General features: G+C 41.3%; 1 protein-coding gene across 5 annotated transcripts in view; it reads left to right on the plus strand.

The window, feature by feature from the left end:
* The window catches only part of CLSTN2 (calsyntenin 2), a 713200-nt gene that overhangs the window by 541704 nt on the left and 146344 nt on the right, over positions 1-25152 (plus strand). For all 5 annotated transcript variants that reach the window (XM_045031410.1, XM_045031411.1, XM_045031412.1 and 2 more), the window contains 2 exons: positions 13244-13439; positions 15657-15865. In XM_045031410.1, coding sequence (XP_044887345.1) covers positions 13244-13439; positions 15657-15865 — 405 coding nt within the window. The remainder of the gene's footprint in view (positions 1-13243; positions 13440-15656; positions 15866-25152) is intronic.

Below are 25152 nucleotides of genomic sequence, written 5' to 3' on the forward strand. Positions count from 1 at the left end.
ACCTGTGGGATGTGGTTGAAATGGAGACTCATAGAGCAGAAACTTGCTGTCTGTCCCAGAAGTGTTTCCCCCCTATTTATAATGTTTCAGTCATTCAGTCAAGGAGTAGAAACAACACCATTTGATTTAGTTGATGATTCATAAACTCATAGACTTTAAGGTCAGAAGGGACTATTGTGATCATCCAGTCAGACCTCCTGCACATTGGACAATGGGTTTTTGGCTTCTGGGAAGCATGGTTGACTCAGGAATCAAGGGCAAGCTGAAGCTTTGTCATCCTGTTTGTCCCCTCTGAAAGTAATCTGTCTCTCAGTTCCTAACCTGCCCGTCAGGCACAGAACCTGGAGAGAGAAATCATAGAATCATAGAAATTTAGGGTTGGTAGTTTCCCATGCAAATACTCATCTTTGCTGAGTTTGCTAGTGTGTGAGATTCCATATGATCTCACCAAAAGGTTGTACCTTGGCAAATGGAGATATTCCGTTTTCTAAATGAGCCCATGTAGCCTCACAATGTTCCCTCCCAAGCAACTCCCATGCACCAGGCCCATATTTCTATACACACCTAATGAGTTTGTTTGGGGTTAGCAATAAATCTATCCTCCTTATCTGACTTCTGTAGCATGAATCAGGTTGCCAGCGCTCAGAATGTGAAGCAATTCCATTCCTTTCAGGATCATCACTTTGAATGTTCTCATTTTTGCATATTAACAATATCACTTTTGATTGTGGAGAGGAAGTGTGGGCTATACATTCAAAATTAATTATCCAAAAATTGAAGCATTTTCAGAATTTTTAAAGATAAAATAAGAAAGACTATAGATTATCCAGAATATCCCTATGTTTGCATAAGCAATATTACAAAACTAAATTGTTTGTCTATACAGAACACAATCTGCCATGTACACTGTACATAAGTGAATTACCACAGAATGATTCATGATAAAATGCTTTGATTCCCTGATGATCAGTTTTGCATGTAAAGTCCACGTACCATTAGAAAATTAGTAACCTCTGCTTTTGTCTTTGTGCCATTTGCAGTGGGGGATAGATACAGTTGATCGGGGATTCAAATATTAGTGAACCCCCCTTGCATGGAGGTTTTTGACCAGGCATTATGACCACACTGTCCTTCCACTATGGTTTTATGGGAGAGGGGCTTTGAGGTGTTGCCAGTATAGAAAAAGTTGAAACCCACTGTTCTAACCCTTTGTGCTAGGATGGAGGGAGCCCCAATGAATCACAGCCTCATGGTCTGCAAGAAGTTCACTGTAACACTTCCAGATTCATTCGCCTCCACACACAGAGGAATCCTGCTGCTTCTGCAAATTTAGGGCCTTTTGTGTCTACCAGGAGTGGTGGGAGAGGGAAAGAAACGGGAAGTTGGGCAGGATTTGGCTCTCTGTGTTAGTTTCAGTGCTTTTCATGCGGTTCAGTCAGCAAGGAGGAGGGGGAGTTCCTTTTTAATAGATGTTTAAACAAGGCACACACCTTTTATAATATTTTGGTCCAGAGGCAAGGGGTATCTGTGATACATGGAGTGACATAATCTGGTTTCAGAGGAAACTTTATGTACTGTAATGCTCACCAAGCAGGAGAGTTCTGTGGAGGCAGGTAGTTGTTACATGGGTGTAGGATAACTGGGAAGCATACATGCCTTTCTCAGACAAGAAAATATAGAAGAAACCTGATTCTTATAAATGGTAATAGGCATATGTAGTCTTCATTTTCATAGCATGGCTATCCACTATTAGGGCTTGATGCTGCAACATGTTGAGCGTGTTGACCCTGAGCCAGCAAAGCATTTAAATATGTGCTTACCTTGAAGCATGTGACTGGTGCCACGCAAGTCAACAAAGAGCTGTTGAGGTCAATGGGACTATTCAGTGTTGAAAGTTAAATGCAGGCTAAAGTGCTTTGCTGGACTGGAGCCAGAGTGCTCAGCACCTTGGGGGATTGAGCCTGCAATGAAATACTCAGCACCTTTTGAATTAATGTGATCGATTTAAATGTAAATGTTTTAATAAAAAGATAGAGTAAATAGGAATCAGTGGCTCTGGAGATAACTCTCTAAATACTAAAATAAAGAAAAAAAATAAGCCCTGATCCTGGAATTGGATCCTCTAGCCTTCACCACTATGCCTATGCAGAAGTCTAGAATGCTACATAGGTGCAGAAGTCTATTCCTTCAGCTCTGATTGCCCAACCTGGGCATCTCACAAATAGGGGGCCAAATTCAGTCTTCCTCCTTTGACTTAAATGGAGTGATCACCTGCTTACATCAAGTCCGAATCTGGCCCAGAATGCCTTATATGGAATTGTGGTATTAAAGTTGTACGGTTCCTCTGAACTCTAAGTAATAATAGACTAGAAAACAGAACTTGACCACCTGCCATGTTTGCCTCACTGAATAAGCTAATTGTACCCTAAAATAATGCATTTAAAAAAAAACTCAGAAGAATAATTGAAATAAATGCACAGTATCACAAGCTTCCTGCTCCAGGAAATTCATCTGTCTTGGTGCTGGGCCCTGGAGAAAGTAGTTTAATTAAAAAGTAACTTTTTCTGTCAGTCTAATGAGTCCTCAAAAGATAAACAGCTGCTAGTTTTCTATTCCAAAGATGAAATGTTACTGTTAGTTTTTTTTATTTGTCTCTGTGCCCTACAGGAGCAATTTGTACATCTCACAAGGAATCTGAGTGGAACAGATCTGTTGGTGCAATCCTGCTGCTTTGTAATTTTTGTTGCATTTAATTGACTATCATGAAGTAACAATTCAGCAAGCACTAGGTGTTTGTCAGCAAATGTTCATCATTCTTGATCTTTGTTTAATTTGAAATTCCAGTCACATTATACATCATTAGCTTCTTAATATGATAAGCTACTTTTATATATTTTATTAGCATTTGTCCTTTAACAGCTCAGCAATACTTGAAGTGACTAAAAATTACTGCAGTCATTGTAATACCCTTTTTAATCTTACACATAAAGTCCTCTAGGTCTCTATTATAATTATAGTTTCACCTTTTTCAGAGGATATACACACTAAAATGGGTCAGTGCCTTGTAGAGCAAATTATCACCTACTTTCATCAATGTGGACCTCACTAATCTAGAGGAGAAATCATTGCATGATCCATCTTTCAGACAGACATGGAATTAGGGCATTTGCAGCATCTGGGTGCCAGTGTTTACTAAAAGATGACTGGCTGAAATGAATTGATGTTTCATCTACTTCAGATTTCTGATATGTAAATAGAAAATATGCAATCATTGATCATGATTGGCTACAGTACGTGCTTAGACTAAACAATGGGCATCCAGTGAAGGTAGGCTGTGTATAAAAGCCAAAAGGATTTGTACATCCAATTATGACTTTTACTGACACTCATTAAAAAATGAATCAGAAAGAGATGCCATTGGAACCAGAATAATTATATCCTAGTTAGTCCCCAGAGGATAACAGTTTCTTGTTAATGTTACTATCTGCACTTTTTAACTATACAGTTTTCAATATTTTCTGAATATTTCATTATATTTTCAAAACCTGCAGAATGTGACAATACAGTATATTTCCTTAATAATCTATGCTATTTCTTCTTCCCTAAGCATTGTGACTTAATTAACACATTGTTTGTGTGTCCTTTATATATTCACAGCATAAAAACAACCCTTCTGTTAATGTAATGTTAAGGTTACACAGTTAAAATCAGGGAATACAAAAGTGCAAGCACTAGGGGTAGAAACACTTTTTCTTAAACAAAAGCTGAGATATACACATAATCATGAATCTAGGAGGTTGTGGTTTAAGGAAGACAGCAAATATCATGAGATTAAATGATAAAATCACAAGAGCTGGCAATGCTGGAACAGTTAGAGCAGAGGAAGAGGGATATCAATCCACGGTCTCCACATGCCACCTCACCAATGTGCTCCATCCCTTCTTTAGTGGCACAACTCCTCCTCCTCTCTCTCTGTGTCAATGCAATACTCATATGCACTGTTACAGCTATGTAACTATTGTAAACATGAAACTAACAAAGGTTAGGAAGTCAATATACTGTAGTTGGAGCAAGCTTAATGTGGTTAGGAATACATTTTCAGCACCTATAGGTTGTTCTGGCACTCCTTTTATTGATTTAGTTGGGGATTGGTCCTGCTTTGAGCAGGGCGTTGGACTAGATGACCTCCTGAGGTCCCTTCCAACCCTGATATTCTATGATTCTGTGATTGCACTCTGGAATGCCTTGTCATTGTTCTCAAAATTTACACCTTTCTTGTTTTATTCTGCTGAATCATGAAGATCTGAGGATGGGGGAAAGTTTGTTGGTTAAGAAACATTCAGGGCTACTTAAGGTTTATCCATAATAAACTAACAAAAATTTGAATTTGGTAAGTATTGATTGCTGAGAAAAATGAACTGCAATATTTTCTATTTCTATGCTGCTTTAAACCCCAGGATCTTAGTGTGACATTACCCAGGGTACAATCTGCACTGATGAACAGCTGTATCCCCTCAGTTCTCCTACCTGGGGTGCTTTTACACTGATTTGCTGTAAGAGCCACCACTCTTGGCCATGTCTACATTACAGAGTTAAGTTGACTTAAGTTACATTGATGATCATAAACTGCTATAATTACACTGCTTGTGAGTGTTCACACAACACTCCTTGTGTCAGCGGAGAGTGTCCACAGTTGGTGCTCTAGCACTGACAAAGAGAGCAGTGCATCATGGGTAGCTATTTCTCTGTGCAAATCACCACCTTCTACCACTAGGAGTTCTAGGAATGGATTGCAGTGGATCATGGGGGGAGGGGATCACCGCCGCCAATGCAGTTTTCTGTGTTCCATAATGCCAAGGGCTTCCGACTGCATTTCACACAGTTTTTCAACTGCCCCTATGAACTTTACGACTGCCATCTCTCCATAAAAGCATGGATCGTGCACTGCTCAGCAGTCTTCTGATAAGTATTAATGCAGCTGAACCTGTAATATTTTATGATCTTCGAATCTGAACAGGAATCTGTGCTGCCTGCCCTGCTGTGTGTCATGGAAAGAAACAATTCAAGATGGATGTTGGCATTCCTGGAGCAGCTGCACACAGTGGACTGTCATTATTGGGCTTGGGTAACAAGCACCGAGTGGTGGGATTGGCAGCCCTCTCAGAGGTCCAGAAAGGCCCGAGCTTTTGAGGTCCCTAGCCATAATAAAAATAAAAAATGACAACACATGAAAACAAAATAAGGCACCAAAAAAGAGTGAGACATAATTTGAATAGTTTTTTATTTAACAAATGCTTTTCTAGCCTTTTCCTCTGCAAATGCACTAATTATTGAGGAAAAATCTAGCTTTCATGCAATGTCACAGTTGATATTAAGCATAGTGAGCCCATTCAAACGCTCTTGTCCAATAGTTGAACAGTGATAGTTCTTTACCTGCTTCAACACATTGAAGGTGCGTTCACCTGAAGCCACTGATGCAGGCAAACTGGCAAAAATACGCAATGCAATTGTGATATTAAGAAACACCCCAGAGAGTCCAAGTTTGAGTATTTCTTGAAGCAATTCCTTTGGCTTGCAATCCAATTTAAAGTTCATGGAATATATTTGTTTGAGGAAGATGACCTCATCACTGAGATCTTTTGAGATTTCTTTGTTGTACTGTTGCTGAAATTGTTTAGCTGCAGAAAGTAGATCTTCATTACTCAATCTGTTGAACTGCCAAAGAAACCCAAAAAGGGTACAGCGACTCAAATCGACCTGTAAGACCTGAGTGAATAGAGTCAATGATGACAAGGAAGACATTGACCCTATAATGCTGCTCGGCATCCGATTCAGTAGGTAAGTTGTGATTGGTGGAGAACTCAGATGAAATGCCAATATTCTGTCCTACTAATTTGGACTCAGTGAGGATCACATCCCATTGTTCACGAATCTGTTGAATGTCATTGATAAGACTTTGAATGTTATCCCTCTCAACATCAAGTGTAGCATTGTGTGCTTCAATTACCAGATGAGTTTGGTGGATCATTGTAAGTAGCTTCATCCTCAAAGATGACATCAGAATTCATTCAAATTTGGACATGTGCTTCTGAATAGACTGAAGTTCAGTTGGAGCCTGTGCAGTGACATTGAGAGATTCAAGCTCATTTAAAACCTTTCTCACTGAATTCAAATGCTGCACAACTGGGTGAACACCATCAATCCATGCAGACCATCTAGTTTTGGACATCCCATGATGTGAAACAGGTAGATATTGTTTCAGAATTTCCCATCTTTGTGGACTGCTACTGAAGAGATTGTACATTTGCTGAACAGTTCCAAAGTAAGTAATTGTCTCCTTGCATGATTCAGCACAGTCAACACCTACAAGGTTTAGTGTGTGGTTTCCACAGCAGGAGAAAATACAGTTTGAATTTTGCTCAAGCAGAACTGCTTGTATATCTTTGTACTTTCCAGCCATATTAGATCTGTTGTCATAGGCTTGGCCATTGCAGACTTGAAAATCTAACTTAAAACCTTCTAGAATTGCTAGTACTCGAGCAGCAATTTCTTTTCCAGTTTTACTCGTGAAATTATCAAACAAAATAAACCTTTCTTCAATTGAAAATGTTGAGCTGTCTACAATCTTAACATATCGAATAACCATAGTAGTCTGTTCCTTGTGAGAACAATCTGGAGTGGCATCAACAATGATTGAAAAATACTTGGCATTTTGAATCTCATCAAGAATTATTGTTTGAACGAATGACCCACGTAGCTCAATAAACTCGAGAGAGTGGACTTGCATGCGGTTTTGTCTCTTTTGCGATTCTCAAACACGTTTAACGTGCTCTGATAAAAGAGGGTCATATTTGCTGAGGAGCTCAACTACGCCTAGAAAGTTTCCATTTGCATAATCACCACTACGTTGACTGGAACCAAAGAAAACCAATCCTCGCTCAGAAAGAAAAAGGATGACATTCAGGATGCGCTCAGGAAGTTTTTTCCAGTTATTAGTTTCTGTAGAGAGTTCAGTCAAGAGTAAATTCCCAACTGAACTTTCAGCTAATGCTGCCCCACTGGCTGATTTGCATGCAACGTAGTTTTCTTTTAAAAGAACAGGAGTACTTGTGGCACCTTAGTGACTAACAAATTTATTTGAGCGTAAGCTTTCGTGGGCTACAGCCCACTTCTTCAGATGCATACAATGGAACATATAGTAAGGAGATATATATACATACAGAACATGAAAAGGTGGAAGTAGTTATATCAACTCTAAGTGGCTAATTAATTAAAATGAGCAATTATTAGCAGGAGAAAAAAAATTTTGTAGCGATAATCAAGATGGCCCAGATTTAATCTGTGTAATGACTCAGCCATTCCCAGTCTCTATTCAAGCCTAAGTTAATAGTGATATGAAGATAACGAGGAATTCTCAAACATAAATAATTCCTTAGTCAACTAAACGTAAAACTATAAAGACACTAAAATGTAACAATTCTCTACCTTTCTATGCACTTAATCCAGCATCAGCCACTAGTAGTGGTTTGTTTATATAATCAGCTGATCTGAGAGGATACATTCATTGCAGTTTAATCTTGTGTCATCAGAACCAATATATTTTTATGAATATTTATGAACTCTTTAATATGACAAAATCTATATCAGTTAACAAAAAAATGTCTTTTACCAAATCACATCTCTTATTTGCTTAAATTTGCAGCTCTAAGCTGAGAGTGTGTGTCACATTTTGGTCCGATAGGAATGCGCATAAAAACAAGTTTCAAAACTTCACAAATGCCAAAAAATTAACAAGTGTCTACATTTGAGGCCCCCTTTGAGCTTGAGGCCCAGGCCAAATGGCCCTTCTGGCCCCACCTCTGATTGGCCCTGGGGATCAGATTGTGATTAAAATATGAAATGACAAGCAGTGGCTGCAGAACTTTCATATGTGCAAAGCCACATTCCTAGAACTGTGTGCAGAGGTCACCTCTAACCTGTGGCGCAAGGACACCAAAATGAGAGCTGTCATAATGGTGGGAGAGTGAGTGGTGATCGCTTTGTGGAAACTGGAAACTCTTGACTACTACTGATCAGCTGCGAATCAGTTTGGAGTTGGGAAGTCTACATGGGGGTTATGGTGATGCAAGTGTGCAGGGTCATTAATTGCCTCAATTAATTGAAGCAATGGGATTCCCTAACAATGGTGGGGAGATAGATGGCATGCATATCCCAATTTTGGCACTAGACCATCGTGCAACAGAATACATCAACAGAAAGGGCTGCTTCTTTATGGTATTGCAGCTGCATGACTTTCTCAAATTTTCACCTTTTGAAGAGTAAGTGAATACAGCAGTGGGCATGGCAGTAGTTTTGAACTCCAGTTGGCTGAGTTTGTTGCTCATAAAATTAAACATAATCAACATAATTACTATCTTTTATTAAGCTCTCCGCTGCTTCCTTTATGATTTCAGTATAGCTTGCTAAGTTGTAGTAGTTTGCCAAGCTTCAATAATGTTGAGTTCACTGATCTAGAAAGGCATACACAGTAAAAATACTACGGCTAGCAACAACATTTTCTTCAGGTTTTAAAATTATTCCACATCTCTCACTTCAGTAATACAAATTATTATTTTTGCTTTAAAAAATAGCTTGTAATTGTTTAAGTGCTAGCATACTAGAAAAACATGTCATGACAATAAGCCTTTCCATTGCCACTGAGAAACTCCCAAGAACATAGAACTGTGCACTGCAGGAGATGTTTGCAGAATCCAAGCTCTCACACTTTCCTGCAGTTTATTACACTGGAATGTTTCAATTTTTAAAAACTTTTAAAACCAACAAAATCTATTTACAGTGGCTCCATGCTGGATTACTGAGAAAGTGGGTACTGAGTTAATCATACAGTACTAACAGTGTTGTTTGCTTGCATACTTCGTGTGTGTGTGTGCGTGTGTGTGCGTGCGCGCACACACACATTGTATCTAAATCAATGTATATAGACAGAGTGTGTGCAATAGGTTAAAAAGATATAGAACCTGATTCTGATTTATCCCCCTTTTACACTGGTATACTTTTAATTAACTTCAGTGGAGCTATTCCTGATTTACGCTGAGACTAGAATCATATCTACTAGCCAATTTAGAATGCACCTTTCTCAGAATCTTGGAGAACTACATGTCTCAGGTGATGGGTAAAGAGACAAAAAATAACAAACCTTTTTTACTTCTAGGACCCTTTTTTGAGTTCAGCCCAGGGATGGTAATAACTAAAAGTAGATACGGAAGGCTTTCAAATACCCTATGTGACATGATTAATCTTAATCCATCTGCTCAATCTAGTTCTTAAAAGTTCCATGTAAGCAAAAAAATATTGTTCCAGTTGGAGCCCATATATAACCCTTCGCAGGCACTAACAGATAATGGGCACGAGGACTGAACTACCTTTTTATATCAGTCCTTTTGAGTGAGGCTAGAGACACATCATCTTTGATGTTATTAGTGTCAGTTGAAGAAAAAGTAAAGATAGCATTAAGGGTCATCTGTAAGCAGGGGGAAAAACCACCTTTTCATCTGTTGGCTTCCTCTCTGTAGCTGTCAATGCAAGACCAACAACTGAGTTTGTAGATTAAATGAGGTAGGGGCTTGATCCTCTGCCACTAAAATCAGTGCCAGTTCATTGAAATGGGAGTCACTTTTAGCACAGTCTGGTTGATTTTCAGCAATAATTGACATCCTAAGCGTCGCATGTAGAGGTTGCTGAATATCAGATTTTGTTTTCATAAGAATTGCAAAGTGTTGAGGAGATTTGTTAATAATACGCCAAGAATGGAGAGTTACCAGCACTGTTTTTCAGTTCAGTATAACTCCTAAATGGGAAATATGATATGATTGATTGCCCTACAGTAGTAATCCACAGATCTCTACCAAAGTTTACACTTTAAGTACTGTAGTTCTCAAAATTTGTAAGTGTATATTGCTGAAGCCAATCTGGATGATGTGCAGAGAGAACACAACATTCATAAATAGATTAATGTCAAAGGCTACAACTTTTATTGAATTACAGGAATGCAGACTGAGATGTAACCATGTAGTCAATAGCTAATGCTGTAGCAAGTACTCATAAACCCGAGAGGGTCCCCAAGAGGCAATTCCCAAGCCATATCAATATTGTGGAAGAATGTTTTTTTTCCCCAGGGGGGGTCTCTGTACCTTTGTATAGTAAGACTCTCCTCCATGCCCTATTTCAACCACCACTCCCTCCACACAGCATCCTCGGGATACCTGTTCTCATGCCTATGTTATGGGCATTCATTACAACCAACTTCTACTGCAAGAGATTTCCATCTATCAACAAATGCCCAAGCTTTGGAGCGGAAAGGCACCATAAAAAGGAACTTATCCTAAATGAGGCAAATGCCTTTTTTTTGGTAGCGCCACCTTCATCCCCTCTCTAAAGACTGTGGAAAGCAGTCCTTTACCCTTTTGGTCCCTTCAGATGATATTGCAGGATGTTTTGAAGGAAGGCAAAAAAACCCAACCAAAACGAAAGTTCATTACCTTGACTAATATTTCTTGTAGGGGTGGGATGAGGGAATCATATCGTCAGCCCCTTCTCTGGTGATCAGTTTCACCTTAAGCCTATGAATGAGGCTAAGTCTGAATGATACCAGAGTTGTGAAAGCAGTTGTCCCACAAAATTTAAAGCATATCTTTACTTAGGGGTCCAGGACAAAGGTCCCCTTTTCAGGCATGCCTCGGGAAGGATGTGGAGGGAGAACTTCAAATTGCTGGCATGGAAGAAAGAGTAACACCTGCTCCCACTAGGAGCTCCTCCTAAGCCTATACTAGCATGTGCCATGTGGATGCCCTATGTGAATCTGTGTACAAAGATTTGTTCCTGTCTTTCCAACCTTCCCATGGGTCTCTGTAAGGCCAACCCAGGTACCAAAGTCAACCTCTCCCTTTGTAGAGAATTGCTTGTACAACACAATGAGGAAATGAAAGGAAAACAGGATAATCACAAACAGGGCCAGATTATTCCATCCCTGGACCCTAGGCAAATATATACTCTGGTACATGGGGTTGCTCATTGTCCTGACTGCCCTTCCATCATGGTAAAGGGGCCGCTGGGCCAAATTTGAGCGAGCAGCATTGCACCCTGGTGCAAGTGGTCACAGCATCACTCAGGTTTGACCCTGGCAAACGTGTGTGTGTGTGTGTGATTCAGCTAATTTTCTTCTTTGCTGCAATAAACTATTTTTATTTTATTTTTTAAAATGCCAGAATCAGATGACTAAAAATATTGTATTGTTCATAATCAAATTAGATCAATATAGTAATAACCACAAAAACCTAAAGTTATGATTTGTATTGATGGACTCTACATCTGTGGGGAAACTTTATTAAGAACTGTGGGAATGCCATTGTTACAGAATGCAGTGAATAATATTTTTCCATTAAACTTCCAGTTGTTATATAACAATATTACTTAGATGTATCAGAAAAGGCATTAAATTAAAATCAAAGTCCACAGTATTATTTCAGAATTTTTTGCTGCAGGGAAATAAGGAGAACACTCTGCTCAGAGATCGGAGGGATAGCCATGTTAGTCTGGTAGCACCCTAAAGACTAACTGATTTATTTGGGTATAAGCTTTTGTGGGTAAACCCCCCACACTTCTTCAGATGCATTGAGTGAAAATTATCTGCTCAGAGCTGAACATAGCATTCAGCTGATGTCTAGTATATATTTACAATGATCAACATCCATGATCAGCGCTCAGCAAGCTTCATCATCCTTGGCATCTTATTAATTTCACCCCTTTATTTATACCATTACAGTTCATACACAGCATGTATATGGGCCTGATCCTGGGTATTGCAGAGCATCCACAACTCCCACAGTAATACGCCGAAATGCAGATACTTAGCCCCTTTTGGGATTTGACTCTCTGGTGAAATCCACCTGCATGAAGCCCTAACGTTCAGGTTTTTTGCAGGTGGAGCAAGCAGAGCCTGGGAAGGTGAAATCCTATGTTCAGCCCAGGGCCATGAGAGCTGTGCAGGCTACCTGCAGCCACCATTCCAGCCTATGTACTAGCATGGAAGTTGCATCTCTTCCATGCTATTGTGTAAGGTGGTGGGGCCACTGACCCCAACTAAACATAGATTGTATGTATTCTCCTGCTGTGCCATAGGTACGGAAACACCTATGCTAAATAACTCATGCTGATCCCGTAGGGAAATTGACAGTACCAGACTCTAATATACTCTCACCTAAAATGCTCAATAGCCTCCACATTTTCTTATTTCCTACCTGCAGAGGTGAAGTGTAATGATTACACTCTAAAGCTGCAGGATGTTTGTCAAGACAGAGGTTGAAGCTATAGAACATCTGTGAAATAGGCGAAGAACCGTAGTGTGGCCTGCTTGCCATTAATTAAGTGTGTTTAAAAAATGTTATAGGAAGAGTCACCAGCTGGCGCTCTTACATATATTCTTGTAATTTTTTGTTAGTAAGCAAGCAGTCTTTGCTGTTTTGTCAGTTTTGTTATAGAGTAGTTCTTTGAGAGAAGCTGTGGCAAATAGCACAGAGTTGGTTCTCTTCTTATTCTCTATATTTGGATGTAATTCTTGGGACAGAATAGTTTCCTGGGAATAAGGTGTCTGGGTGAGTCCTGAGATTTTGGAAAGAGGTAACTGTCTCTGTTCCAGAACTGGTATATATGTACCGAGAGTAGAGCAGTGCACATTTTTCAGTTCACTGGCAGTTTAAAAAAAAATCACTTTGGGTCAAGCAACATATTTTGTTTGACCTGAAACAAAACATTTCATGTCAATTTTGAACTTTTTAACATTTTAAATTTTTAAATAAAATTGGGAAAATTTTTAAAACAAAATGTTTGGGTTTTGTTTTCCTTGATTTTTCCCCCCCCAACCAAAACAATTTGGTGAAATCAACATGCTACCACTTGACACAGAGGCAATTCTGTTGTCAGAAGAAAGAATAACAATGTAAAAAGGATGAGACCTAGTATAAAGACTTTCTCTATTTTTCCTTCTGTCTGGTCCTTTACCTCTTGCTTATTTACATAAGATTCTGTTTATTTATAGTTTGTGTTGGTATGTTGTTCAGCGAATAGTTCACATCACTTATCTGACACAGGTTGTGAAAGGTGGTTGCCAGCACATCAGGTGTCACTCAAACATGTCTGAATCAGTTCTAACCAACAATATTTTTTTCCTGTGTTTTATTCTTTACAGGTGAAATCTGTGCTTTTAAAATCCATGGTCAAGAAATGCCCTTTGAAGCTGTCGTGCTAAACAAGACATCTGGAGAAGGTCGTCTCCGAGCAAAAAGTCCAATTGACTGTGAACTGCAGAAGGAGTACACATTCATCATCCAGGCATACGACTGTGGAGCAGGACCTAGTGGAACAAACTGGAAGAAATCGCACAAGTGAGTGACAATAAGGGAAAAAAATGCATTGGCTGTGGCATGTATTTACTCCAAGATGCAATTCAGGTGGAAGAGATTCTTTTAATGCTATAGTTTGTGGGAAGCAAATAGAAACAAAATGCTTTATCACTGGAATTGATTGTTCATTGTTGGTGTCTTTTGTTGTAGTTGTTGTTGTTTTATAAAAACATTTCACTCAAATTGACCTGATTGTCAGTAATTTCAATGGAACTGTTTTAACAGAACTACCGATCAAATGGACTACAGTAAAATAATGGTTTTTAATTATTTTTTCCATACTAAATATTTTTCCACATTAAACAGATCAGCTAGATCAGATAATCAGAGCCTTGGAAACTAGAATTAACTGATATTTACGTAACCAAACTATGCTGAATTTATTTTTTCTCTAACTTTATTCAGACAATTTCAAATGGTACAGAAGAACTATTAGGAGGGAGGGAAATCACCCATTTTTATTTTTATTTATATGCTGCAGCTTTATTGCCTTTGTACTGAGATTTTATTAGCCCCTGGAAACTCAGCAGACTTGGCTGGCTCAGCATTTGGTGGGAATCTTCCAAAGATTCAGAGGCTGCAAGAACTGTTGTTGGTGGGTCAGTAGGTGGCACTCTTTACTGAGACAATATGGAACCAATGCCCCAGATATGGTACTGTCTTTTGTATGATACATGAAACCATTTGTCACTAAAGATGAAATTTGCCCTGGTACAGACAATAAAACTGCCATATAAACTGCCCAATGTATTGTATGAGCCATTTAAACAAACCAGCAATAGCTGCAATGCACCCTTTTGTTTATATCGAATGCACAGGAATTTAAGAATTTATTTTACAATATACTGTGAGCTGCATCATGATCTGGTTTTTTTGGGCGGGGGGGTTGTTGTGTTTGTTTTTTTATTATGTTTTTCTTAAGGCACAACCTGCAAAATAGAACAAGTTTCAAGTCACAGTTAATTTTTTCACTGTAACAATTTTGGGAGTTTCATATGAAATGCTATGGTCTCTCTCTTTCAAACTTCAGTAGCAGTCTAGCAGTTATTAAACTTGGGGACTTTGTGGTCTGGCTGTGATCAAAACCAAGTCTGGTTAGTTGTGACTAGGGCAGTGTGGTGTACTGGATTGAGCACCGAACTGAAGCTGGGGTTCTCTTCTTGCCTCTGCCATTGATCTACTGTATAAATTTGGCAAGTCGCTTGACCTCTCTATCCCTCTTTTATCCTTTCCATCACTTGTCTGTTCAGATTGTATGCTCTTGGCCGGGCCTGCTACGGTCTACTCTAATTTAAGTAATAATCATGAAGATGGTTGATTAGTGGCTAGCTATATGTGAAATGAGTTGGTGCTCCCAATTCAGGTCCTAATAACCGATACCCACATCACACAACAATCCAGCATCACACTTGTTGACAGTGCGCTGTATAATTGTCAGTCGCCGGAGCAGCTAAGCACTGAATCAATGTGGAGGAGCTTGAACGACTCTCCCAATCTTTAGAACTGAGCCCTTCTGAGGAGGGTTGAGGCACACTGCCTTCCAGAACATGTGACCACTCAGGCACAGTCACATGACATTAAGAGAATGATGTCCCTGCCAGTGCCCATGTACGACTTGCCCTTATTGCTCTCAATGCAGCACCTTTCACAAGCTCTAATTGTCATGTAAGAAACTGGGGAAATGAACATGGAATCTGCAGTATTTTAGGGACATAGGAAGTGGATAAACAATTAACTTCTGCCCTGGAAAGGAAGGAAGGTGCTTACTTAATAACGGGGATTTTTCAAGATATCTATATTTTCAGGCAATCAGTGTCTAAGAGAGCATTTTAAGCCTGATTCTCCTCTTATGCCTTTTTTCTTTCTTTTTTACAAAGGATTCACTCCATTGACTGACTCTTGATTTACACTGGTGTTAAGCAAGAGGAGAATTAGTCTTTCCCCATGATAACTTCGTTGCACTTTTTCTTAACAGAAATGTCATATTAAAGTATTAAGTAGTGCAAATTAAAAATGGAAATGAAACACAAAGTAAAATGATACAAGAGCACTTTACTCACAGTACATAGGTTTTTATTTTCCAAGCCATCTTTGGTGTTAATCTGTCACGTGTTTGGATAATGAACAGATATTGACATCTCAGTTGAAGTCAAGATGAATGGATATCTCTCTCCAAATTCTTTGTTTCTATATTTTTAGGGCAGTGGTCCATATCCAGGTGAAGGATGTTAATGAGTTCGCACCTACCTTCAAGGAGACCTCGTATAAGGCCACAGTGACAGAGGGAAAGATCTATGACAGTATATTGCAGGTGGAAGCCATAGACGAGGACTGTTCTCCGCAGTACAGCCAGATATGCAATTATGAAATTGTCACAACCGATGTTCCTTTTGCCATTGACAGAAACGGTGAGTCCTGGGCAAGATACAATTAGGAATTCTGGGCCATGCGTTTAGCCGGTGTATGTCAGTATAGCTCCAGTGATTTCTGCTGAATAGTGGGTCCTAGAATCATAGAATCATAGATATCAGGAAGGGACCTCAGGAGGTCATCTAGTCCAACCCCCTGCTCAAAGCAGGACCAATCCCCAACTAAATAATTCCTGTGGACAATGGAGCTGCCCTGATTTACACCAGTTTAGGATCTGAATTTAAATTGAAATAATATTTATTACTCGTGTGCCTGAGTCTTTGCATTAAATACTTCCACACCTGTAGGCTCAGTGCACTACCGGTAGGTAACTCATTGTACAACATTGTGGGATGCTGGAAATGCTGCTACATGAAACTACGTGCTCTGCTTTTTAAAACCAGATTTGGCCTCTCTGCTTTACTTTCCCACTCTATAAAACTGAGCTAATAATACTTACTTAACTCACTAGGACAGTGGGAATTCTTTAGTTAATGCTGAAAAGGCATTTTGAAGATGAAAAGTGATCTTTCCAGTCAGTGCTATGTATTGTTACTACTTTGTGTTCTATAGGTAAGTTTTAAAATCTCTCTACAACATAGACAAGGACCAGATCCAGCCTTCATCTCAATGAAAGTGCAGGGCCACAAATACAGTGGAACCACACTGGTTCTGCTGCACAAGTGGGAGAAGGATCTTGGGGGAAAGTGTAAGGGTTGTTTACCAGGGGCCTGAAATTCTAGTTTTAGATTTAATCAGTTTTTTAAAGATAGCTTTGTTGAGTCTTGCATAGTAGCACTGATAGATTGAGCCTACTATTTGCCATTTTTTTCTGAGTTCCTCTATGGTGATATTCATGATAAAACGAATTTGGATCCCATGCAGTTTTGTCTCCTTGAGATATATGCTGTCCCATGAGCAGTCTAGCTGCAATAAACAAAAATCTGTGTTCTGTATATATAATTATGCTGCATTATTCATCCTGCCATTTGGGGTTTATTATTATAATTTTTTAAAATGGGCCAGATTGCAACTAGTAAGGGGACAAAAGGAAAAGAAGACAAAAGGACTGTGTGAAGCTAATGCCACTACTGGTGCTGGCCTCCCAAAGAAGTGTGGAAAAACAAAATTGGGGGCATGGCCATCGCTCTTCTCTGCATCAGCCAGCAGAGATGACCTTGTGTGCAGGGAAGAGAGGGGAGGACACTGTGCACCCTTTGGAAGAGTGTAGCAGGCAGGCACAATGCCTCCATGATCTCCAGTGAGGGTGGTGCATCCCTGCTTTGAGCAGTGGTTTACCTACCATAATCTTGACCTACACATTCCTAAAGTCCTAACAGAATGTTCCAGGAAGGAAGAACAATTTATCAAATAATTGAACTCCATTCCCCTAAATTTGGATTCGAAGCCAAGGTGTTTACAAAGACTAATATATTTTTAATGTACCTAAGTACTTTAGGCTCCTAAATCCCATTTTCAAAAACACCTAAGTGGCTTAGGTGCCTTTGAAAATATTACCCACCATGCCTATCAACTTGGTATCTAAGGCCCTGCTTCAGTAAATTACTTAACTACACGCCTAACTTTAAGCCTGGGAGTAATACCACTGAGGTCAAGGGGAGTACTCATTTGCTTAAAGTTAGTCCCATACTTAAGAACCTTGCTGAATCAAGGTCTAAATGCTGACTGGAGCACCTGCTCCCAGTGTTTCTGATAGCCCAAATTTTCCTGGCGTGGATCAGCGGGAAGAATGACTAATTCACCTCTCTAGTGGTGGTCCCTGGTGAGTGGAGTTGAAGCTTACTTCCTTGCAGAGTAGTAAGGAATAAAGACTTCTCTGGACAAGCACTAATTCACCCTCTAGTCCTAGGTTTAAGCTGGTTTCCTCATACATATTTGCTGATAGAAAAACAAGTTTCATGAAAAAATATCTTAGTTTATGCTGGAAAAAACACCGTATATTTTCCATATGCCGCAGCCCTAGCCTTGGCTGCCCTGCTTGCTTATCAGCTTCTTGCAACTTCCAGTCCACTTCACACTGGGGAGCAACTAGTCACCAGAGTTGGGGGTGGCAGGGTCACATTAAAACGCTTTGAAGACTTCCCCCCGCACATATAATACAAACCAGCAGCTCTCTGAGTAGTGTATTTTAGCAGATCCACTCTGGCATCTCCTTGTGGATCAAAAGTGGTACCTCTTGTGTTCTTGAGGGAAAAGAACTATGATGAAAAACCGAGCAGTTGTGTTACTCTAAAGTCATGAGAGACATCATGCTGAGATCTTTCAAGAAACACCCATGCCTGGCCATTTACATTTTATCAACTTTTTGCTATTGATCTTGACAAAAAATACTTTCTTCATATTAAGTAATTTAAAAAAAAAAGTTAATGTCTGTGCTCAGAAGAAACTCTACAAACAAATGTGTTGTGTGTAAGCTTCAACTTATCTCTCCCCACAGAATCATTTAATCCATGTTGTGTTTAGGAGGAGAGCACTTTTTTTCTGAAGTTTAATCTGATTTTTGGCAAAATTACAAATTGAAAGCTGTTGTCTTCTCCTAGCAGCCATTTTCATGCTGGGATGCTTTAGAGAAAACCTTTCCTCTGTTGAAAACTGATTTGTCTTTATTTGTGCTGCTTTCACATAATGCACAGCTGAGCATCAAAAGATAATAACCAGTTAGCATCAACAAAATGTAAATGGCATGGGGGGGTAGGGGAATCTCTTCCCCCCCCATTATAATACCATCATAGCAAACATTTTGGATATCATATGGAGGCGTAATCATAATGATTATGATTGTGTTTAAGTAAATGGGAGTCAATTGGTGCTGTAATCTTTTTTCAGAGACAGTGCTAGAACAGGGGATTTTAGACAGCGAGACAGGCATGTGCATGTAATTCCATCAAACTCTGCCAGATTTACTGATTTCTATTTTCCTATTTTGAAATATTAAGAAATACTGTCGGTTTCAGTTTTTATGCATTATCTTTCGAGAGTGGTTTAACAAATAGCTGTGTGGTACTTGGATGGTTGGTGTCAGGATTGTTGGGTCATGTGACGGGGTATACAGGCCCCACACTGAACTAGGGTGGAAAGTAGAGCAATACTGGGCTGGGGGCCCCTCTCCTCAACAGGCACATGGTATGTTCCCAGTGGAGGAACAGTTTAAAGGACTCTGGTAGGCAGGGTGAAAGTAACTTAAAGGACTTACTGGTACTCCAGAGTCCTGCGGAGGGGGAGGGGCCTCAACTGGAAGAGGCGTGGCCTCTATCGGAAGAGGTGGGGCCTTTAAATCCTGGGGCTTTTAAATCAGGATTTAAAGGGCTCAGGGATTCGGCTGAAGCTAGGAGCCAGGCCCTTTACATTAACCCCGGAGCTACCAGCTGCAGAGGCGGCTGGGAGCCCTGGGGTTTGGGCAGGGGTGAAAGTAATTTACATTTCTTACCCATATGGTCCAATCGCAAGCAACCCACCCACCTCTCCTACGTACTTCATGAATCCCTCCCATTTCATGACATAGATAGAGAAAATAAAGCTACTATTACTACTACCAGTACTGTCTGTAATAAAACTTTACTATTGGAATAAGCCTGAAAAAGTGAAAACTCACTGTCACATTTTTCTCTGTGTCTTCCCTCCTCCTCCTCCAGCCAGGCTGCCGATGCTAGGCTCTGTGCTTTCTCCCTGCCTGGCACTCAGCAGCTGCTGCAGAGGCTTCCCTCTAGCTTGCAGCAGGGAGACTGCCTCCTGCATAAGAACAGTTTAAACTCAGTTGTTCCCTGATGGTTCAGCCCCCAGGGTTAAGAGAGGTTTCTGGCATCTTTGTTAATTTCACTCCCAGTTGTTGAGAGGGGGTGGGTGGGGGAAGCTGTGTGTGACCATGGCAGTGGCAGTTCTTTTCTGCCCCCTGGATGAGGGGATCTCCGATACTACTAAAATACAATAATAGGGGCTGGTTGCTGGGGTCGGGGCAGTCGGCAGCAGGCTGCAGCTGCATTGTTTGTGACACACACATTCATACATACACATACATACTGTATGTATGTGTATGTGTATGAATGTGTCACAAACAATGCAGCTGCAGCCTGCCACCGACGAGCAGCAACCCCAGCAACCGGCCCCTGTGGGCTGCTGCCTGCAGAGAGCCAGCAGGTGCCGCTGGGCTGGGTCTGCCAAGGAGTAAGTAACCAAGGCAAAAAACACAGCCAGCCAGCCAGGGAGGGAGCCGGGGGGGGCGGGGGTTGGGCGGAGGAGGAAAGGAAGGGAAAGTCAGGGGTGAATGAAGAACAACTGGAATAGTCTTCATGAAATATACAAGATATTTAAAGAAAGTTTTATCAATTTCAGCCTCTGCACTCTGCAGGCAGGACAAAACAAAAAGAGATCTGAGATTGCACCCGCTGTCCTAAGGACATTTCAGGTATTTAAATCAATATAGAAAGAGGGTGGATTGGAATGAAAACTACTATTTCTTTTAAAGGACGCACAATAATTTTGCTGAATATTCAGTTTTCCCCTCCAATCCCTTTGTGGTTTTGTCTATGGGGGCTATTTGCTTTCCCTGTAAATCTTTAGTTGCTTTAGCAAAATTGCTTTGCCCAAAATAAACCCTAATCATCATGACACATCTTTCCACCATGTTCTCCAAGTTTTTTGTGTTGTTTTTTTTAAACAGTAACATTTCAAAGAGGATCTGCAAGCAGTTTGGACCACAACCATGATCCTCTGCTGGGGAGGGAATGAAATAGATTTGAACTTGGAAATGGTTCCTGATTTTGATTGTGTTTAGGAGATCCCCTCATCCTGGGGGCAGAAAAGAACTGCCACTGCCATGGTCACACACACCCAACAACAACTGGGAGTGAAATTAACAAGATGCCAGAAACGGCTCCTAACTCTGGGCACTGAACTGCACAGGGAACAGCTGAGTTTAAACAGTTCTTTTGCAGGCAGCAATAGCAGGCATCTCAGCCAGTCTACTGCAAGCTAGAGCCTAGAGGAAAACCCCTGCTGGGGGGAATGGGGAGGAATTCGGAGCCTTGTCTGCAGCCTGGCTGGAGGAGGGGGAGGGAGGAGACGAGAAACCAATGTGACAGTGAGTTTTCCCCTTCCACCTGCTTTTATTAGCTCAGGATTTAAGCTGTGCAGCCAAATGCTTGTATTTGTTGTGTATATTAGTAGGAGAGATCCCCTCATCCCCGGGGGCAGAAAGGGACTGCCCCTGCCATGGTCAAACACATCCTCCCCTCAACCCCCTCCCCCCAGCTACTGTGAGTGAAATTAACAAGGAGGCCAGAAACCTAGCCCTGGGGGCTGAACCATCAGGGAACAGCTGAGTTTAAACTATTCTTATGCAGGGAGCAGGCTTCTCTTTCCCTCCCTCAGACAGTCTCCTTTTCTTACCGGTCCTCCGTACCGGCGCGTACCAGCTTACTTTCACCTCTGCTGGTAGGCAAAGAGAAGAGGGGAATGAGCTTCATATGGCACCAGGAAGCAAGGCTGAGAGCTGTGCCAGGACTGGCAACGGCTTTGTGAAGGCTGCTCCAGCAGCAGGGATTGGGATCTCCCCTTCCCCTCTTCTTTGGGAGCTGAAAGCCCTAAGGGAGTTTGACTTATTGAACAGGACATTAAGGGATGTCTAAACTGGAAAAAAAGACCAGCGGCATAGTCACAGCTAGCCCAGGTCAGCCGACTCAGGATCACGGAGCTGGGGCTTGGGCTGCAGGGCTAAAAATTGCCATGTAGGAGTTTGGGCTCAGGGTAGAGCCCAAGTTCTGGGGTACTGGAACAATTTTATAGTGGGGGTGCTAGAGAGCCATTGAACTGAACTGTAAAACCTGTATATGATGGAAACCTCTTCAAACCAAGGAGTGCAGCATCACCCCCAGAACCTCTTACTTCTAGCATCTATGCCGCACTCTTTATTTAGCTGTGGGGTGCTTTAAATAAGATCCAAGCAATATCAGCAATGGTGCCCATTAAGGTGTGTTGTGCTAATTAAGAGTTCACATATAGGTTTGCTTAATGTACAGACTGTGTCCAGATACAGTAACTCCTCACTTAACGTTGTAGTTATGTTCCTGAAAAATGCGACTTTAAGTGAAACGATGTTAAGTGAATCCAATTTCCCCATAATAATTAATGTAAATAGGGGGGATTAGGTTCCAGGGAAAAAAATTTTGACAGACAAAAGGCATTATATACATTTTAAAGAATTTTAAAGAAACAATTTAATACTACAGTCATCACTGCTAAGTATGATGGTATGATGGTTGAGGCGGTGGAGTCAGAGAGTGAAAGAGGATGGATTGTCCGGCTGCTTCTCTTGCTGTTCTTGCAAGCACAGGCACTGACTTTGCCGGGGGCAGGGGGCTCAACCCTCAGCCCATCCACTCCACCCCGCCCCCAAGCCCCCATCCTTGAACCGCCTCTTCTCCCCCCCAACTCCTCCCCCTTTATTTCACACGCTGCATCCTCGCTCCCCCCCTCCCTCCTCCCTTCTGAATGCTGCAAGCCAGCTAATTGCCGTGGGCAGGAGGCAGGGGAGGAGGGGGAAGGTGCTGATCTGTGGGGTCTGCCGGCGAGAGGGAGGTGCCATGGGGACGGGGGGCAGGGAAGAGGGGGGCATAGGGAGGCTGCCAGCTGTGGAGGAAGCAGGCAGCCAAACAACGTAAGAGTGGAGCATTGCACAACTTCAAATGAGCATGTTCCCTAGTTGATCAGCAACGTAACAACGAAACAGCGTTAACTGGGACAACTTTAAGTGAGGAGTTACTGTATTTTAGTTCTAATGGAGAAACCTGTTGTCATGCTTTACTAAAGTAGGATGACCAGACAGCAAGTGTGGAAAATTGGGACAGGGGGTGGGGGAAAAGAAAAAGACCCAAAAATCGGTTCTGTCCCTATAAAATCGGGACATCTGGTCACCCTATACGAAAGGGATGAGTATTTCACATATTTAATGGTAAGGAGGGGGGGGATTTTTTTTTTAGAAGCTATTCTTTTTGGACCGGATCCAAAGCTCAATGTGGCCAATGGACATTTTTTTTATTGACTACAATAAGCTTTGGTTCAAACCCTAAGAAACAAAACCTATATATTGTACTCAGCCCAAATATATGGGTTTTGTGCAGACAAGATGCTGTTTTACAATCTAGGAAGTGCAACCACCCATCTTCACAAAAATATGAAAAAAAAATTCCATAGCCCTTGGATCTGTAACAATGTGTAGCTTTGCCAGGCAATACACAGCAGCATGCGCGCTTATTGCAGAGGATTCATTTTTTTAAACAGGCCGAGTATCATGTACCTGACTCATTCAAGAAACATCTGAATATTTTGTTCCCATGAAAAATCATTGTTTTGCTTTCAAAATGGAAAACACCTCTGTTCTATGCAGCCAATAGAGAGAAATTGGGGCACGACACCACCGCCTACAACAAAAATATGTATGTCAGCTTTAAATCTGCTCTGCATTGCCAGAGTGGCACAAAGAAGTTTTAACAGTGGACAGGATGTGACCGTCTGTGAGGCAGGGCATAGGACAAGCCTTCACTCCAGCCTCCCAAAGCACCAGCCAGCAGATGTGTGCCAATGCAAAGAGTTGTAATCTGCCATTAGCATAAACAAGTAGCAGATTACAACTCTTTGCACTGGCACACGGGCCACACAGTCACACTTTTCTTCTTAGGCTGAGGTATGGTGGTTGTATGTTGTTGCTCCATGCTCAGCAAAAAAGAAAGCCAAACAGGTAATAATTGGAGATACACCAATCTCCTAGAACTGGAAGGGTTCTTGAAAGGTCATTGAGTCCAGCCCCCTGCCTTCACTAGCAGGACCAATTTTTGCCCCAGATCCCTAAGTGGCCCCCTCAAGGATTGAACTCACAACGCTGGGTTTAGCAGGCAAATGCTCAAACCACTGAGCTATCCCTCCCCCACTACCTACATGAGTAGTGTAAATTCCCCAGAGTGGGATATAGAAGAAGCAAGAAACCCAGGTAACTATGTAACAACAAAGCAAGCCGCTAGAGTGCTGTAGTTAAAAGCTGCTTGTTGCTCACCATTTGCTTCCCGCATTAGTTTTTCTTACTAGCCAAGTAATGGGTTATTTTAGGGCACTTAAATCACAGGTAATTTTACACATTATGCCAGCCCAAAGCATTCAAAAGTGAGGCTGCAAAAAATTATGACTTTTAAAGATAATAATTTGGGGGGAAGGTATTTGATTTTTGGTTTTTAAGCCTTTAGGACTCGTGATTTCAAGTTTTTCTCCATAGCAAGAGGGCTAGAAATTAAAGAAGGAAACATTCTCAAATAATCATATGACTCCAGGAGTTGCAGCTTAACGGTAAACACCAAATACCATGACAGTCATGATAAAATTGCAAGAGTCGGCAACACTGTTTATTGGTAGAAAAGGAGTGAGTGGGGAGAGAGTTCATTCACTCTTGTCATTGAATTATCTTTAGGATGTTCACCAAGTCTATCCAGAGATGCCCATTGTGTCTACTTTTTTTTATAGCAGGGATGAAATTCGTGGTAAAAAGATCCAAGATGCCATCTGGTATTTGAAAAATGCAAAGGGGAAGTATGAAGAAGTGTCACATAGACTACATCTGGAAGGTAGATTGGGAAAATATCCAATAGAGCAGAATTTACTTTGGATCCTGATTTGGATCATTAAGGTAGTTTTCGCAGACCTAACTTGAGGATAGTTGCATCGAGTCTATTAACTGTATTGTGATGAATCTCAGGATTATGGAATGTTGTATTCAGTGCTTATGAGATGCTCTGTGATACCTTTCCTTTCTCAGATGAAAGGTGTGTGTGTGATAGGGGGTTGTTAGGAACCACTAATCGTTAGATTCTCTTTTAAACCACCTTTGAAATGACCAGTTCAGTCCAATCTTGGGAAGAATGAGGTGCTATTTGCTATGTGAGATCAAGTCCCCAAAGTGAAAAAAATACTACACGCTGAATTTTCAACTGGTGTAAACCATCAGAGCTCCATAGAAGTCAGTGAAGCTATGCCAGTTCACACCAGCTGAGAGCCTGATTCTGTATCTCCCTTACATACAATGGCTTGGGTGCAGGGCCGCCCAGAGGGGGGGGCAAGAGGGGCAATTTGCCCCAGGCCCCGAGCCCCACAGGGGCCCCCACCAGAGTTTTTCGGGGCCCCCGGAGCGGGGTCCTTCACTCCCTCCGGGGGGCCCGGAAAACTCTTGCGGGGCCGGGCGCAGGAGCTTCTTCTGCTCCCGGTCTTCGCCGGCGGGGGGTCCTTC

Source organism: Mauremys mutica, chromosome 9 (assembly GCF_020497125.1).
Source record: "Mauremys mutica isolate MM-2020 ecotype Southern chromosome 9, ASM2049712v1, whole genome shotgun sequence".
NCBI lineage: Eukaryota > Metazoa > Chordata > Testudines > Geoemydidae > Mauremys > Mauremys mutica.